At 32.6% G+C, this 14,192-nt stretch overlaps 1 protein-coding gene across 2 annotated transcripts in view; it reads right to left on the minus strand.

Moving 5' to 3' along the window:
• Positions 1-633: 633 nt before the first annotated feature.
• Positions 634-14,192, minus strand: part of LOC147066139 (aromatic-L-amino-acid decarboxylase-like) — a 29,724-nt gene continuing 16,165 nt past the window's right edge. For both annotated transcript variants that reach the window (XM_085955731.1, XM_085955730.1), the window contains 4 exons: positions 10,582-10,816; positions 5,079-5,328; positions 2,224-2,372; positions 634-1,878 (listed from right to left, as the gene is read on the minus strand). In XM_085955731.1, the coding sequence (XP_085811857.1) occupies positions 1,135-1,878; positions 2,224-2,372; positions 5,079-5,328; positions 10,582-10,816 (1,378 nt within the window). In that variant the 3' untranslated portion in view covers positions 634-1,134. The remainder of the gene's footprint in view (positions 1,879-2,223; positions 2,373-5,078; positions 5,329-10,581; positions 10,817-14,192) is intronic.

Raw genomic sequence — 14,192 nt, forward strand, 5'->3', positions numbered from 1 at the left:
TTTATAGTTACAAATTTATAGGTACAAGGGCTTTTAAATTCAAATATTATTTGAATTTAAAAGCCCTAGATAACAAATAATCTAAACAAAGTTTGATAGCATGTTTCGCAATTCTACATGAATGAAAACAATTTTTCTTTAGAATAAAGTTTTATATTTCATAAATTAATGTGATACATTGGTACCTATAGGTTTAATAATTTATTTGTGAGTTCATCACAAGAACGGTGTTTCACTATACAGGTAAATTGTTAAATATCAAAAAAAATGTTACCGAATAATATTACATTTCATTAAGTACTAATGCACACATAGTTAATTGTAACAATTTATCAAATATTTAATATTTTATCAACATTTTTTAGACATTTTTTCAACAAATAAATTTTTCAAAAAAATATGTTTTTATAAAAAAATTTAAATTTTAACTGGTAGGAACATAAATATTTTTTTTAAATGTATTTCGTTTTAACCTGAAATACATTTATCATGTACATGGTCCCGGAATAAAAAGGTGACTATGTACTTAATAATAAAAAATATATTTGATTATTAATACGTTATGGCTAATCATAGAAAAAATCACAATTTAAGGAATACATAATGTTTTTAACGTATTTCTCAAAGGGAAGAATGTACACAGTAAAGTGAAAGAATCCACTAAATATTTAGTTACTTACTTATATTTATTTATATTCATCTAAATAAATTACAAATATATAAAATTAAATCAGACAAAAAATCTAGTTAAGTATTTTATTGTCAATATATTAATGTAGGTGCATAAATTATACATGCAATTATGAGATTGTGATTTAATTTATGTCGAGTGTCGGTAGGTAGGTAGGATGATGAAATTTTAAGCAAAGCTTGCATGTTTTAGGACAAAAAAATAAATTAATAAGATTCTTACATAATTATCTACTACATAATAATTTAGACAAATACTAGGTCTAACTTTTCCATTGAGAGCTATGTTTGCCATAGGAATGTATTTATATACCAATGGTATTTTATTTAAGAACGTATTTTATTACCATAGTGATTTTTCAATTCGAACACATATTTTAATGATTCATGCCCCAAGACTCGTGTGGTCAAATTTAATGTTTACGCTAGGTATACTTATAATGTTTACTTCAATGACTTGGCGGAGCCGTTCATTTTTACAGAAAGCAGTTCATCAGCGCTCGCAGCCACCTCCTTCCATGAGAGTTCAATGTCTTCCTGCACACTGAACCTAGAGCAGACCGCCATACGTAAGAAATATGTATCTTTTATCTTTGAAGGAACCAAATGGATCGTTCCGCGCGCGTTAATCTTCTTGTATAGAGCCTCATTGGTCTCATTGGAACCTTTCAGCCTAAAGCAGACGAGACCCATGAGGACTTCTTCGATGATTTCAAAACGAGTATCACCATTGCAAAGCTCTTGAAATCTTTTGGCTAGGGCAATCTGTCTACGAATATGCGCCTGAAGATTAGAGATACCGTATAATCTCATCACGAACCAAAGCTTCAAAGAGCGGAATCTTCTGCCTAATGGAATTTGCCAGTGACGGTAGTCTGGAGCTGATCCTTGCATGTCATGCTTCAAGTAAAGAGGATCCACATTGAAAGCATTTACTACCCAGCTCGGATCCTTCAGCCACATGGCGGAACAATCAAAGTTAACGAGCAGCCACTTGTGAGGGTTGAAGTTGAAGGAGTCTGCGGTCTCGATTCCCTTCATCAGATAACGGAACTCTGGGCAGATGAATGCGGACCCTGCGTAGGCTGCATCGATATGAAGCCAGACACCTTCGCGGTTTGCAACAGCGCCCAACTCGTCGACTGGGTCGAATGCGCACGAGCAAGTTGTTCCAAGAGTTGCTACAGCCTTTAAATAAATAAATAGGTTTCAATTATATGAACGATAATGGAAAAGTACACTTTTTTTATAATGGCCATAATCTGTGAAAATTCAAAGAGAGAATGGTGTGACATTGAATTTATCAATAGTATAATATGATGAAACCTGATAATACAGCTAAATTTTGTTCTTTCCGTGATTCCTAATTCTTTGTGGAAACACGCGGTTCGAAATAAGAATACAACAATTCAGTGAAGTGCCGCGTGGGTAGGCAGGTCTTGACAACAATAATTACCAAATATATAAGTTAAATAACAATTATTAATTATTAAGAAGGTATTGGTAGTACACAATGGATAATAATGTTCTTACAAAAAATGGAATGAGTCCAGCCTCTCTGTCTTCTCGAATAGCCTTCTGAAGAGTATCTCCTCTCATCTTGTTTTTATCGTCAGCCTCAAGAAGGCGAAGTTTGATTCCTCCAAGTAGTCCTGCACGCTCTACTGACGAATGTGCCTGAGCTGTAGAATAAAATTTGATAAAGTTTTAATAAATGTTATTCGATTTCTCCATCCAACGAATAACTACTTTTGATATCAGCGTCTGCTGGATTTTTTTGTTATATTTAGCAAGAGAATTTTAATTAGAATACAATAATGACCATAGAAAATAATATTTAATTCGTAATAGGTACACCCTGTATTGTTTATTGCCTTCTGTCCAAAATATTATCTATGGATACAACATGCGGCCAGGCAGTGTTTTCTAATAACAGTGGAAGCCGATTTTGTGATACTCTCGTGAAGTAAGCAGACACTGGGACAATTATTCAAATGTAAACAAAACATCGACTATGTATATATATATATATATAGATAATCAATTTAATAACGTTTTGTGTGCTGAAACTAAAATCATATAAGATCTCATAAGGCCATGTCCACTGGTTTCTTTGTTTTTTCGTTCTTTATTTGGCAGCTAAACAATACTTAATTCCTCGAGTTGTCAGTTGTGACACTGTAAGTAAGAGCAATTGCTGCCAAACGTGAATTTTATGATGCAATTACAGCTATACGGAGGGAGAATAATATTAAATAAAGTGATCCGTCGAGCGAGGCGAGCGCCGTTGCTACATCACAGTATAATGTCGTCCCGATGTAAGGTACGTTAATAACAGCGCCGTGTTATTGAATTAAAAGTTAAAACTGTGCACGGGTCGTCATTTTCTGATTCTATCTACTCGGCCTCGCCCAACCTTGAAGCACACCACATACCCACTCTGGAAATATCCTAAAATGAATAGGTAAAAGAAAGAGCTACTTCTGAGACATTTCCAGCCATAAAAACTGCTACCGAAAGGAAAGAGCTACTCTAGTCGGTTCAATCAGCTGTTGGTCCTATCGGACCGTTCGGCCTATTTGGCGCAAAGGCCATTTTTTTTATATTCAAAAAATTTGAGCCGTCGTATTGTCTCCGTGAAGATCTCTTTACTTATATTATTCGACAGTTTTGTATTAGCTTTTGTTATTTACCACAATTTTTAATTTTTCTTTTTTATGCTGCCCTCTCCCAAGGGAACTCTTAATTCAAAGTCATGTAAATTCAGTCAAATCACACTTGAGTGCATGGAAATGTCAGTCTTTGGTAACCGCTCCGAAACATTCCCAGGTATAAACAATAGGTTATGCTTCACACCCAAACGAATGGCCTTATGATACGCCTGATGAATACCGGGTATGATGCCGGGTGGATTGATTTGGAGCGGTCTATGTTTGTCTATCTCCAGAAATGGCAACAAGTTGCTGGCAACCTCATTAAATTTCGATTAAAATAATTTTTTGGTCAAACAAATTTTGATAATTATCGTGAAATTTAATTAGGTTGCCATCAACTTGTTGCCAGTGTGGAACGGAAAATAGGGTTAAATTTCTCAAGTTTAGTTGAACAACATGTTCACTTATTTAGTCACTTAGTTGTTTATTTTTAGTGCGCTGTGGAAAAATCATTGTGTATATTGTATACACAGAGCGCCGTGAATCAAAAAAAATGTTAAATCCACTACTCTAGGCTGTGTAGATTCCGTATGCAAAACTTATTACATGTCAAATAAAATTTGAAAACTATTTGACGACTCTGTTCAATGTATATAAGTACTGTTGAAACTTAATATTGTCTCAGTAACTATACCTATACTTTATTTATAATTTCCAAACAGTGACGAAACGAATTATTGTTTCGCTCTATAATAATGAAAATAGATATAAGTTTCGTTTATCAAAATATTTTATGGAAAATCTCGGTATGCGATAGATAGATCTCGGGCCAGGTCAGGTCCCGTTCAGGACTCCAAAATAATTGAGTTAAACGACACTCGAATCTCCTTCGAGGGCGACTATGCCTACCTTAGACTATAGATAGGTACATATCTACCGATTTTCAGCGAGCGAAAATAATCTAATTTTGCACAGCGCTCAATATGGAATTGATACGTAATTTAATTCAAACAGAATCCGGTCCATTTCTAAAAAAATATTTTTAACTACAATATCACTCATTCTAACCGATTCTTAGAATACATGTTATCCCGTTTTCCTTTATAATATATTAAAATTATAAACATTCCTATCGCTACGTGTTTATTTTTAACAATTTTAAAATCAGTGAACAGTTATGAAGATCAAATTTAATATTATAATTTATAAATATAATTATTACTTGCGAATATATTATAAAATAACAATATTCAGCTATCCTAGAAAAATAATTATAATTAACATAGATACTTATACCTACCAGAAAAAATCACATTTGAAAAAAAAATCCCGTCAGGCGTCGTATTTTCTTCAAATATGATTTTTTTCTAGTAGATATATATCTGAGATGTTTTCAAGTTATGTATATTATTCAGTACCTATTATAATATGTTTGAGTTATGTAACCTCTTTTACAGTTTTCTACAAGAAAAATTAGTAAGTAGGTAACATTGACTAACAAATAATATTCTTCCCCTACAATAATTATTGCTGACGTATCGATGTCAACAAATTATTAATGAAGGGTGTGGCTATATATTTTCCAGTTCATCATATTATATCACTCATACTATTATATGTATGTATCAATTAACATTTAAATCTAGTTGGGTTTTTGCAGATAAATCATATTGAATTAATATATTGACACCTACATACCAAGTGTATGTTAGTATATTGAAAAGTGGTACTCACCAGAGCAATAGCCTATCAGCTTGGGGATGATATCCTCATCAGTCAATGATGAATTCTTCTCCTTCTCGGTGCAGAGGGCCTTGGCCTTAGCGCCCAAAAGAGCAACGAGAGTCGCCTCACTGGCAGTACCTTGGATGACACCGCCTCCTTTTCCTCCTGAACAGGCGAGGAATTCCGCTGGAAGGTCCAGCATCTTGCCCAGCCAGTCCATCATCACCACTTCAAGTTCTGTGCATGCTGGACTTGCGATCTGACAAAAATATACAATTTTCCGTTAAAATCAATACTAAACGGAGAATATTGCACTCATGCGATCAAATTTTGTTCAGAACAATTGTTTTATTTTGTTACCCACACTTGTAATAAAGTTAATACTTTATATTTTGTATTATGTTAAAAGATATTATATTTTTTGGATAAAAATAGTGTTTTTAGCAATAACTAAGAATTATTATGTAACGTAACGTTATGGGGACTGTAAGAAATACGATATTATTATGATCTATTAATAATTATTGGATGATTATGAAGCGTTTTCATATTACGTTAGTTATTAGTGGAAGGCTGATAATATTTAACAAAAATTATTTGTCTATTTATTCAGTATCACAAAAGTAAAAATAAGTAGGTACAATGAATATAACCTTGATATACATTAATATATTTCTTATGTGCACTAATTCAAGGTGTAATTTGAAATCGGATACGTAATAAAAAATAACTATCGTGGTCTTTCGGTCAAAGTTTCGGTAACTTTCAAATTACTTAATATGATAATTTTTCTTTGATTTTTTCAGTTTTAGAATGCAGTTTTCTTGTACTCTATAAATAATGCAAAAATACGTTATAGTTCTTTGAGCTGTCCTATTATATTTTAAATATAATTTAACTATGTAGAACAAGGGTCAGTTTTTACTGTTTAAAATTTTGATGTCGTCGAAAAATGTTATGTATCTCCTGAACAATTGGCGAAACCAATCTCTTTTTAAATTTTGTCGATCCGCTATGGAGACGCCCTTACGCGTAAAATTGTACATAATCTTATTAAGGTTTGACTCACTTACACCTTATCAATGTAAGAGATTCCAATATTTCATAAAATCACACTGCCCAATCGCATACCAGCTAATTAATGCCAACAGTTCGATCAATTAACGGCACCGACTGCCTTACGAAACGTCAAAAACTGTGTAGGTACGCATCAAACGTAAGCGATTTTAACTACTTACAGCCATTCTATTGCAGGGCCAATCCTAGCAAATGCGAGACCCGAATGAAAGACATGCGTAAATCCCCTGGATATGGGGTACGAATCATATTATAATATAATAAAATGTTAGCCCCTTTTATTCATGTACAAATGTCGTTATCTATTATGCCATGATGCCAATGAGATCATTTTGATTGTGTTTTTAATGTTCTTAAAAAATTTCAATTTAGTACATGAATAGCTTTATTATAAACATGACGTTCTTGATTTTCCCGAGAATTCTATGATTCTTTGTCTCGTTTCATCCTTTTTTATTGTAACGCCCGAAGTCATTTGGGGCGCGAGGCCCGACTGAACCCAATCGGTCCAAATAAGACTGGGCTTGCCTATTAAAGTAAATCAATGAACGAAACCTATACATACGCTCTTAGACATGTCGGAAAATTGAAACGTTCTTATAACTATAACTTCAAATTAGAAAAACACACAATTATTTTTCATTTGTTTTATTTTTGGATGCTAATTTCTTTTTTGGTGAAACATCTACCCAATACATTTATGTTTACTTCTAAAACTACTTTACATATAAACTCTCACTTATACTATTCAATACCTAATGCATAAGTAGTGATATTATGTCACCATACATGGAAAATAGTATGAACAATATTACCATCATCATCATTTTTGACATTTCTAATTTTCTCATTTTGAAGATTCGCATTCGATTTCGCATTGGACATGCCTGCTCTATTCGAATGCTATTTTTTACGTTCCCACCACTACCTGCCAGATAATAATATATTATGCACACCTGCGAATTATGTTAGTTCAACTACCTTTTCGTGCTATATAGACCGAAACGGTAATCGATATTAAAACTTTCCAACTGTTATCCAAATTATAATAATATGTCAAGGACAAGCAACGCCCAAAAATGAAAAAAAAAATGTTATGTCAACAAAAAGCAAACGTGTTATGCAGATTTCTACGAATGGGTAATAAATACATGCGAGTATGTTGATAACACGGAAAATTAAATATCAACTCACTGATTTCTTTAAAAAAATGGATTTCCCGTATTGTATCAACGCATGTTTTTGAGCTATTCGCGGAAAATCAAAATCTGTATTAATCTATTGATGATTCATATATTAATGATTATTGATTATTAATACATAGTTTTTTCGACTAATACGGAACCAGCTGTCTTTGTCAATCATTGAATAATATTGAGTAGACGTTTAATGTTTCATACAAATAATGGTGATTTAATTTTACATTTTACAGTAATATTAGACACCACTTCCACGGTCAGAGTCACTTATGAAGAGGTTTTAATTTGTAATACTAGTCAATACTTATAGCCACCATAGCACTCTGAAAACCTGCATACTTCCGTTGTAATTGGATAGAAATTCTCTTGGTTATGCAGCATTCATAAGTAGCTTAATATTCAAGACATTGTTAATCCGAAATAATTGACTAAATATGGGAATATGTAGGTAGGTACTGCAATTTGGTCATATGAGATATAAAGAAGAAAAACAATACAAAAATATTACATGAATATAAATTTTAATTATTTATTCGTTGTCGAGGGTAAACTAAATAATGTTATATAGTATAAGAAATAATTATTTTTAATCATTATGTTCATAAAGCCAGCTATATATTATTTTCTCTGTTTTCCCAATGAGTTTCTGATACAAACATGAGTCAAGGACACCGGATATTAAAACGGAAATAGAGCCTCTTGTATAAGCGATCCTGTCCTACTTGATAGGACTAATAAGATGACGCCCTTGTATAAAAAATATCAAATAGAATTTATCCTCTACTTATTATATATTATTTTTTATTAGTTCCTACCTACATAATTATAATATGTCATATTGTCGTACAGTTAACATTGAGGTATGGTACTTGCTGACAAAAACTGCGATCGCTACGATTTTCAAATAAATGTTTACAGTACATCACACTATTTTAAATCAAAACATGCACATTATGCATATAAGAATCTGTAAAGTCTAAAAACTTTCGCAGCTAGTCGACCTATTTTAAGCGAAAATAAGATATTTAATTAATGGACCAAATATTAAAATGCCTACATAGAACATAATACGACTCGGATATGTTATAACATTTACTTGCGTCATGTGTGGATCAGTATTGTAATTTATTTTCGTGTTTTCAGTATAGATTAGAGCGGAAAGGGATGGAACGGCTAAGGCATGAAGACAACATTACATTATTTCATCTGCATTATGTATTTTGATAAAGCTAGATTATAAAGCGGTTGATCTTTTGGCCATTGTGATAGGAAAACTTATATCTGAATCATATCCACTCCTGATTGGAGCCGTATACATAATTATTATGATGGAAATTTAGTTTAACAAAACATGCCCGTTTGGTTATGTAAATTAAAATTTTAACTATCTTATCTTTCTTTGAAAACATCGATAGTTAAAATCAGTACATAATTATCCAAATGGATTGAGAGTGCAAAAGGGAAAATTTCAGACGTATCTATAATTTGGATCGATCGCACTAAAGTAATTAATAATTGATTACAATAAAGGTACAATATAATTTATTAAAGGTAAAAGCAATCACAAATCAATGTCTACACAAATAAATTATTTATCCTTTTCAATTTCTTGCAGAAGAGTATGATTTGCTAAGTGGTTTTAAAGGGCTTTTATTTCGGGATTATTTCAGAAACAAATTATTTATTATTGTCAGTTATGGCTCGATGACATTGAGCTACTTTACAAGCTGCAAGCCAGCGAATTTACAATCCGCTTGTAAACTCGCCCAGTGTCATAATCGAACTAGCTAACAAGCAGATTGTAAACAATCTACCGAGAAAAGTTGAAAGCCGGGCTAAGCTACACGCTGGCGTGTGGGCCGATATGCGTATATGCAGTAGAGCGATAGTGGCGACCTCCTGGTAAAAAAACGAACTACTCAATACGTCCTGTCAAAATAGTACCAAAAATTACGGTTTCAACTCGCTAGCCTGTTTTGTGTCATCATCACAATCGCAATAGCTGACTCGCCCGCTTTTAAACTCGCCAACAAGCAGCTTGTAAAGTAGCTCAATGTCATCGAGGCTTTAGTGAATTATTACGTTTACCCGAATCAAAATTCAGGTGAAAACCCGGTGCTTTGCATACTGTATTGCAGTGGCGCACTCAGGATTTAATATTGGGGGGAGCCCAAGGAGGAGAATGTAAATTAGTCCCATAGGCTCTTTTTCTTCTTCACAGCCTAATTTCTCGTTTATCGGTCTTTTGTCTATTGCACTCGGTGTACCTACAGCATGGTCCCCACATCCTGAAACGGGCCCTCAGGCTACGATATTTGGCGGGCCCCTACCTACCGCTAAGATTAAAGGCAGTGTGAAACACTTCATTAAGGTTTTTTAAATTGTGTTTTAGTTCAAATTAGGAGTACTTATACAGTAAATTATTGGCGATTTTTAATACATCTACTTTAATAATGAAGCTGTCGAGTATCGACATATAATAGTCAAAAAACATATTGTACAATTATATAATTGAAAATGTTCATGGCCATGAAGTATAATAGCGCCACAGGCGACTTTTTTTATTATTTGCTAATTTATGATGTGTGTTTATCTCACTTATCTGGTCAACCCAACACGCCGGGCCCCCACAGCCCGGGCCTTCGGGCTAGAGCCCTCCCCAGCCATGACCTACACCACTCCGGAATTCGGGTGGACACCGAGAAATTTTTGACAGTTCCATTAGGGATTGGGTTTATAAAAAAAACCCGACATTAGTGTTTCGAAATTTTTATGTTAGAAATTAAAATCTAAGAAATTATTCTAAAAAGTATTCTTGCTGGAGAATTACAAATCATTTTTTGCCGTGTTTTAATTTGTTTAATCCCAAAGGTATAGTTTATTGGCTTTCAATTTCAATGTTTAAAATCATTCTGATAATTTTCATGTTTGGGGGGTGCCAGGGCCTCTTGCCCCCCCCCCCCCCTGGGTGTGCCACTGCTGTATTGTAATACTCTATAAAGTTGTTAAAATTAGTGTAGCCATTTTAAATCAGTGTTTCGTGAGGATAACTACTCAAGTGTGTCTTTTGATTTTTTTTTGAAACTATAAATCTGAATGGGTTAATATTTCTAACAAAACTTTTTAATTTAACAATTTTGGAGTGTCGTGAAATCCTAATTGGTGTTTAAGTGTGTCTAAAACTAAATACACTGGTACAATTAATATTCTATAATGAAATATAGATGTCTTCTTACCCAAGAGAATCCAATGCAAGCGATGGCTCCACTAAGCATATCAGCCACAATAGACGGATAGCTGTTTCCAGTTGGGAAGTAAGCGTGGAACCGAGGAGAATGCCAATGGGTGACTCCGGGCATAATGACACGTTCCAGATCAGCCATGACATCTTGCCAATTCTCCGGCTGCTCGGGAGCTGAATCTGGTATCAGGGGGCGAAGGTATCCTGGCTCCACTTGAGGCAGGACACGTCTGTGTGACAAATAGATAATTTATTATTAAAGAAAATAAATGAATGAAAAACTGAAATAATTGTAGTTATCTTGTTTTAGATATAAAGTATGTTAGACGCTAAATGGTATAAATCATCTATAGCAAAAGTCTGGATAGGCAAACTAAATGACATATAACTAAGTTATATGCAACTAGATCATAATATTATTAAAAATAATAAGTAGGTCTCGCCGCATAGCTCGGAAATCCAAAGAAGAGTGCACTTTTTTATATAAGCATGAAGTTTTGCATGACAAATTGGCATATCCTAAGGGTGGTTTTAAAGATATTAAGCCGAATCAAAATTTACTCAGGAGCCCTTTCATTCTAAAATGGGGGGGGGGGGATCTCTATAATTACCGTCTGATTTGATTGATTTTCAATTTGGACGTGATTACTAATTTGAAATTAAACTTGACATGTTGCAATTGGAAGCCCATGATTATAATTTTCTGTGATATTTGGAATCGATGTTGAGAGTCGATTAACATCCAAAACCACGACTTCTTATTTTATGGTAAAGACTTTGATAACGTTATGCAGACACATATGTATTTTTTATAATACGATTATTGTCCAGAGTAATTTAAATTATTAATCGAATAATTCGGAAATATCTTTTTTCTCTTGTACAATATAAAATTATAACGTAGGTTTGCACAAAACCCAGAAAAATATTTAAAAAAAATGTAGACAGTGTTTTAAACATAAAACGCATATTATTTAGGAGTTAATACATTAATGAACTCACATAATACTGCACTCATGTGATTATGTACGTTTCAATTAAACAGATTATCGGATATATGACACATTATTGAATGGAATATAATGAATCTAATTCTGACATTGAATGTTCGTGATTTGCCAATGTCCTCATGTCTAATGAATTGAGAGCAAGGTAAGTCAAAGGCAACCCTGCAGGCAATTCTGACCTCTAATAAAATAATCAATTACTTAGGTACTTACAGTAACTAAATATTATTACAATCACAGTCAAATTAATTTCATGAAATAGTCTGGTCATGCGTACCTACATATAAGAATTAAATACGATTGAACTGCTTCAAGCTTTCGACGTGGATAGTTTGGTTAGCGTTCACTATTCATGAGATGAGATAGGAAAATAGAAGATATTAAATAATGAGCAGACAGGAAAAGATTCACAAGCGTGTTAAAATCACTAATAAGTACCTACTCACTGCGATATTGAAGAAAATTAATAATCACTATGAAATTACAAAATTATTATTGTGAAAAATGTGGTTCGATAATAATTGGAACTACCAAATAATATTTATTAATACGAATTGTAGTATCTCCTTTAAAATTTTCAATAATTCAGATCAGACCCGCTTTAAGGTACTCAGCCACCCGTGAGCAAAACCTAAAACTCCGCATTAAACATCACATAGTTTTTTGAAGAACAAAAGAGTTCAAAAATATTTTTTTCCCCAGCTAAGTATTACCTATGTTTAGTAATATACGTATACTACTGTCTGTAAGATATCTCTGCATGGTATGTATGAGTATTGTAAATTATAGTTTCTAACTAAAATAAGAACAAGTCGATACATGGGGCGGCGAAAAGCTTTCCGAAATCGTTTATATGTATAAGCTATAATATTTACTAATAAATTACTTCGCCAAAATATATGTTTTACATTTGGTGCATTCTTTGCATAGAAGTGGTATGATTATATTTGTTGTTAGCATGACTGGGAGGCAACGTTCCCCTTAATATGTTATCTGTCGACCATAACCTCATCTGAGCAGTAAATTTTGTACAAAACAAACTATATGCCTAACTATTCACCTTCTTTGTATAGGTAAATGAACTGAAATGAAAATTATTATGCCGCAAAGAAATTATCTACGTAGCAAAGAAGTAGTTATTTTTATATAAACTGCACAATAATCGTGCCCGATTTATGTACTTTATGGAATAAAGGATCCAGTAGATCAACCAACTATAATATGTAGTTTTCATTTGGTGGGTGTAATAAAATATTGGACATTGTTTATTCTATCTGAGAAAACCAAAAAATATATTATCTTTAAAATGTGTACCTAGTTCGGAGGTTGAAAAGATGGGCGGAGGATGAAATCAGGTTGCAAACATGCAAACATTACAATTAGTGTGCCCGTGCACACCTTAGGCTTAGGCACATTAGGCCCAACGTTGCTGGGAGGATATATTTGTAAAAAAATATTTACTAACTAATCTTTGAATAAACCTAACATAAAATGTAAACAAAAACGAAAATATTTGTTGTCGCTTAGTAAATTTAGACGGCCCTTGCTCTAAGCCCTAGAGCCTTGGACAACGGACATAAATATTTCCACCTATAATTTATCGAGAATTAACAACATAATAACATTCAACCAAAATATATGGTTCCTATTTACATATTAACATATTAGGTAGGTATTCAATCAAATTATATAATTTCTATTTAAAATTAGCAATGTTAATACCATAAGATAGACTTGCGAAATACTTGTAGTTCAAATATAATCAATAATAATAACACTCTAAGCAACTCTAATATAATATTATTATAATTTATTCATTTACCTTTAATCAAATCTGATATAATATTTATTTTTTGTTTAACAAGATTCCGGTAAGTTGATTGGTGCTGTGGTTTATTTATTAGACAGGATATAATGTTATCGTGGCTAGCTCAATGCCTCCACAACTTCCATATTCATTTATGCATATTATCAGTCTATGTAAATAATATTATTTAATGTTTGATAATGAGCAAATTGTTTCAATAGTTAACGACGTCATAATACATAGGTAATTAATATCTATATCAAACCCTGGCAGACTTTCGCTAATTAAAAGCTATTTACCTTTAATATTCTCAAATCTCTGAAGTCTCGCAGTTTAATATATTGTATTATTTATTATAAAAATAATGTCACTATAATATGTACATACTTTTAAAATAAGTGAAACAATCATAATTGACATATCTTCATACAACTTTACTGCCCACTGATGTCATTATACAATTATGACTAACTGTTACTATTGCAAAGGTTTCAAATTGGTTGTTCATAAAACAGGAACAATATATTTTTATTAACCAGCATTTTCTGGTTGGATTGAAAAGATTTTACACAATTATTTACTATATATGAGTTGTTTCTATTGACTCCTGTTTAAGACTATAAAGCTATTATCATACTGATCCAAATATACCTTATGTATTCTCAGTACAACGCAAATACAGTTATATTTACGTTGTGACAATGAGATTAAAGCTGGAAACACCTCTCAATATAAAAAAATCAAATTATGTTTCAACCCTTTTTTACAATATTTTTTATATAATATACCTAT

The sequence above is a fragment of the Rhyacophila brunnea genome, unplaced genomic scaffold (assembly GCF_057557595.1).
Source record: "Rhyacophila brunnea isolate RB1 unplaced genomic scaffold, BYU_Rbru_1.0 scaffold_5, whole genome shotgun sequence".
In the NCBI taxonomy this organism is placed as follows: domain Eukaryota; kingdom Metazoa; phylum Arthropoda; class Insecta; order Trichoptera; family Rhyacophilidae; genus Rhyacophila; species Rhyacophila brunnea.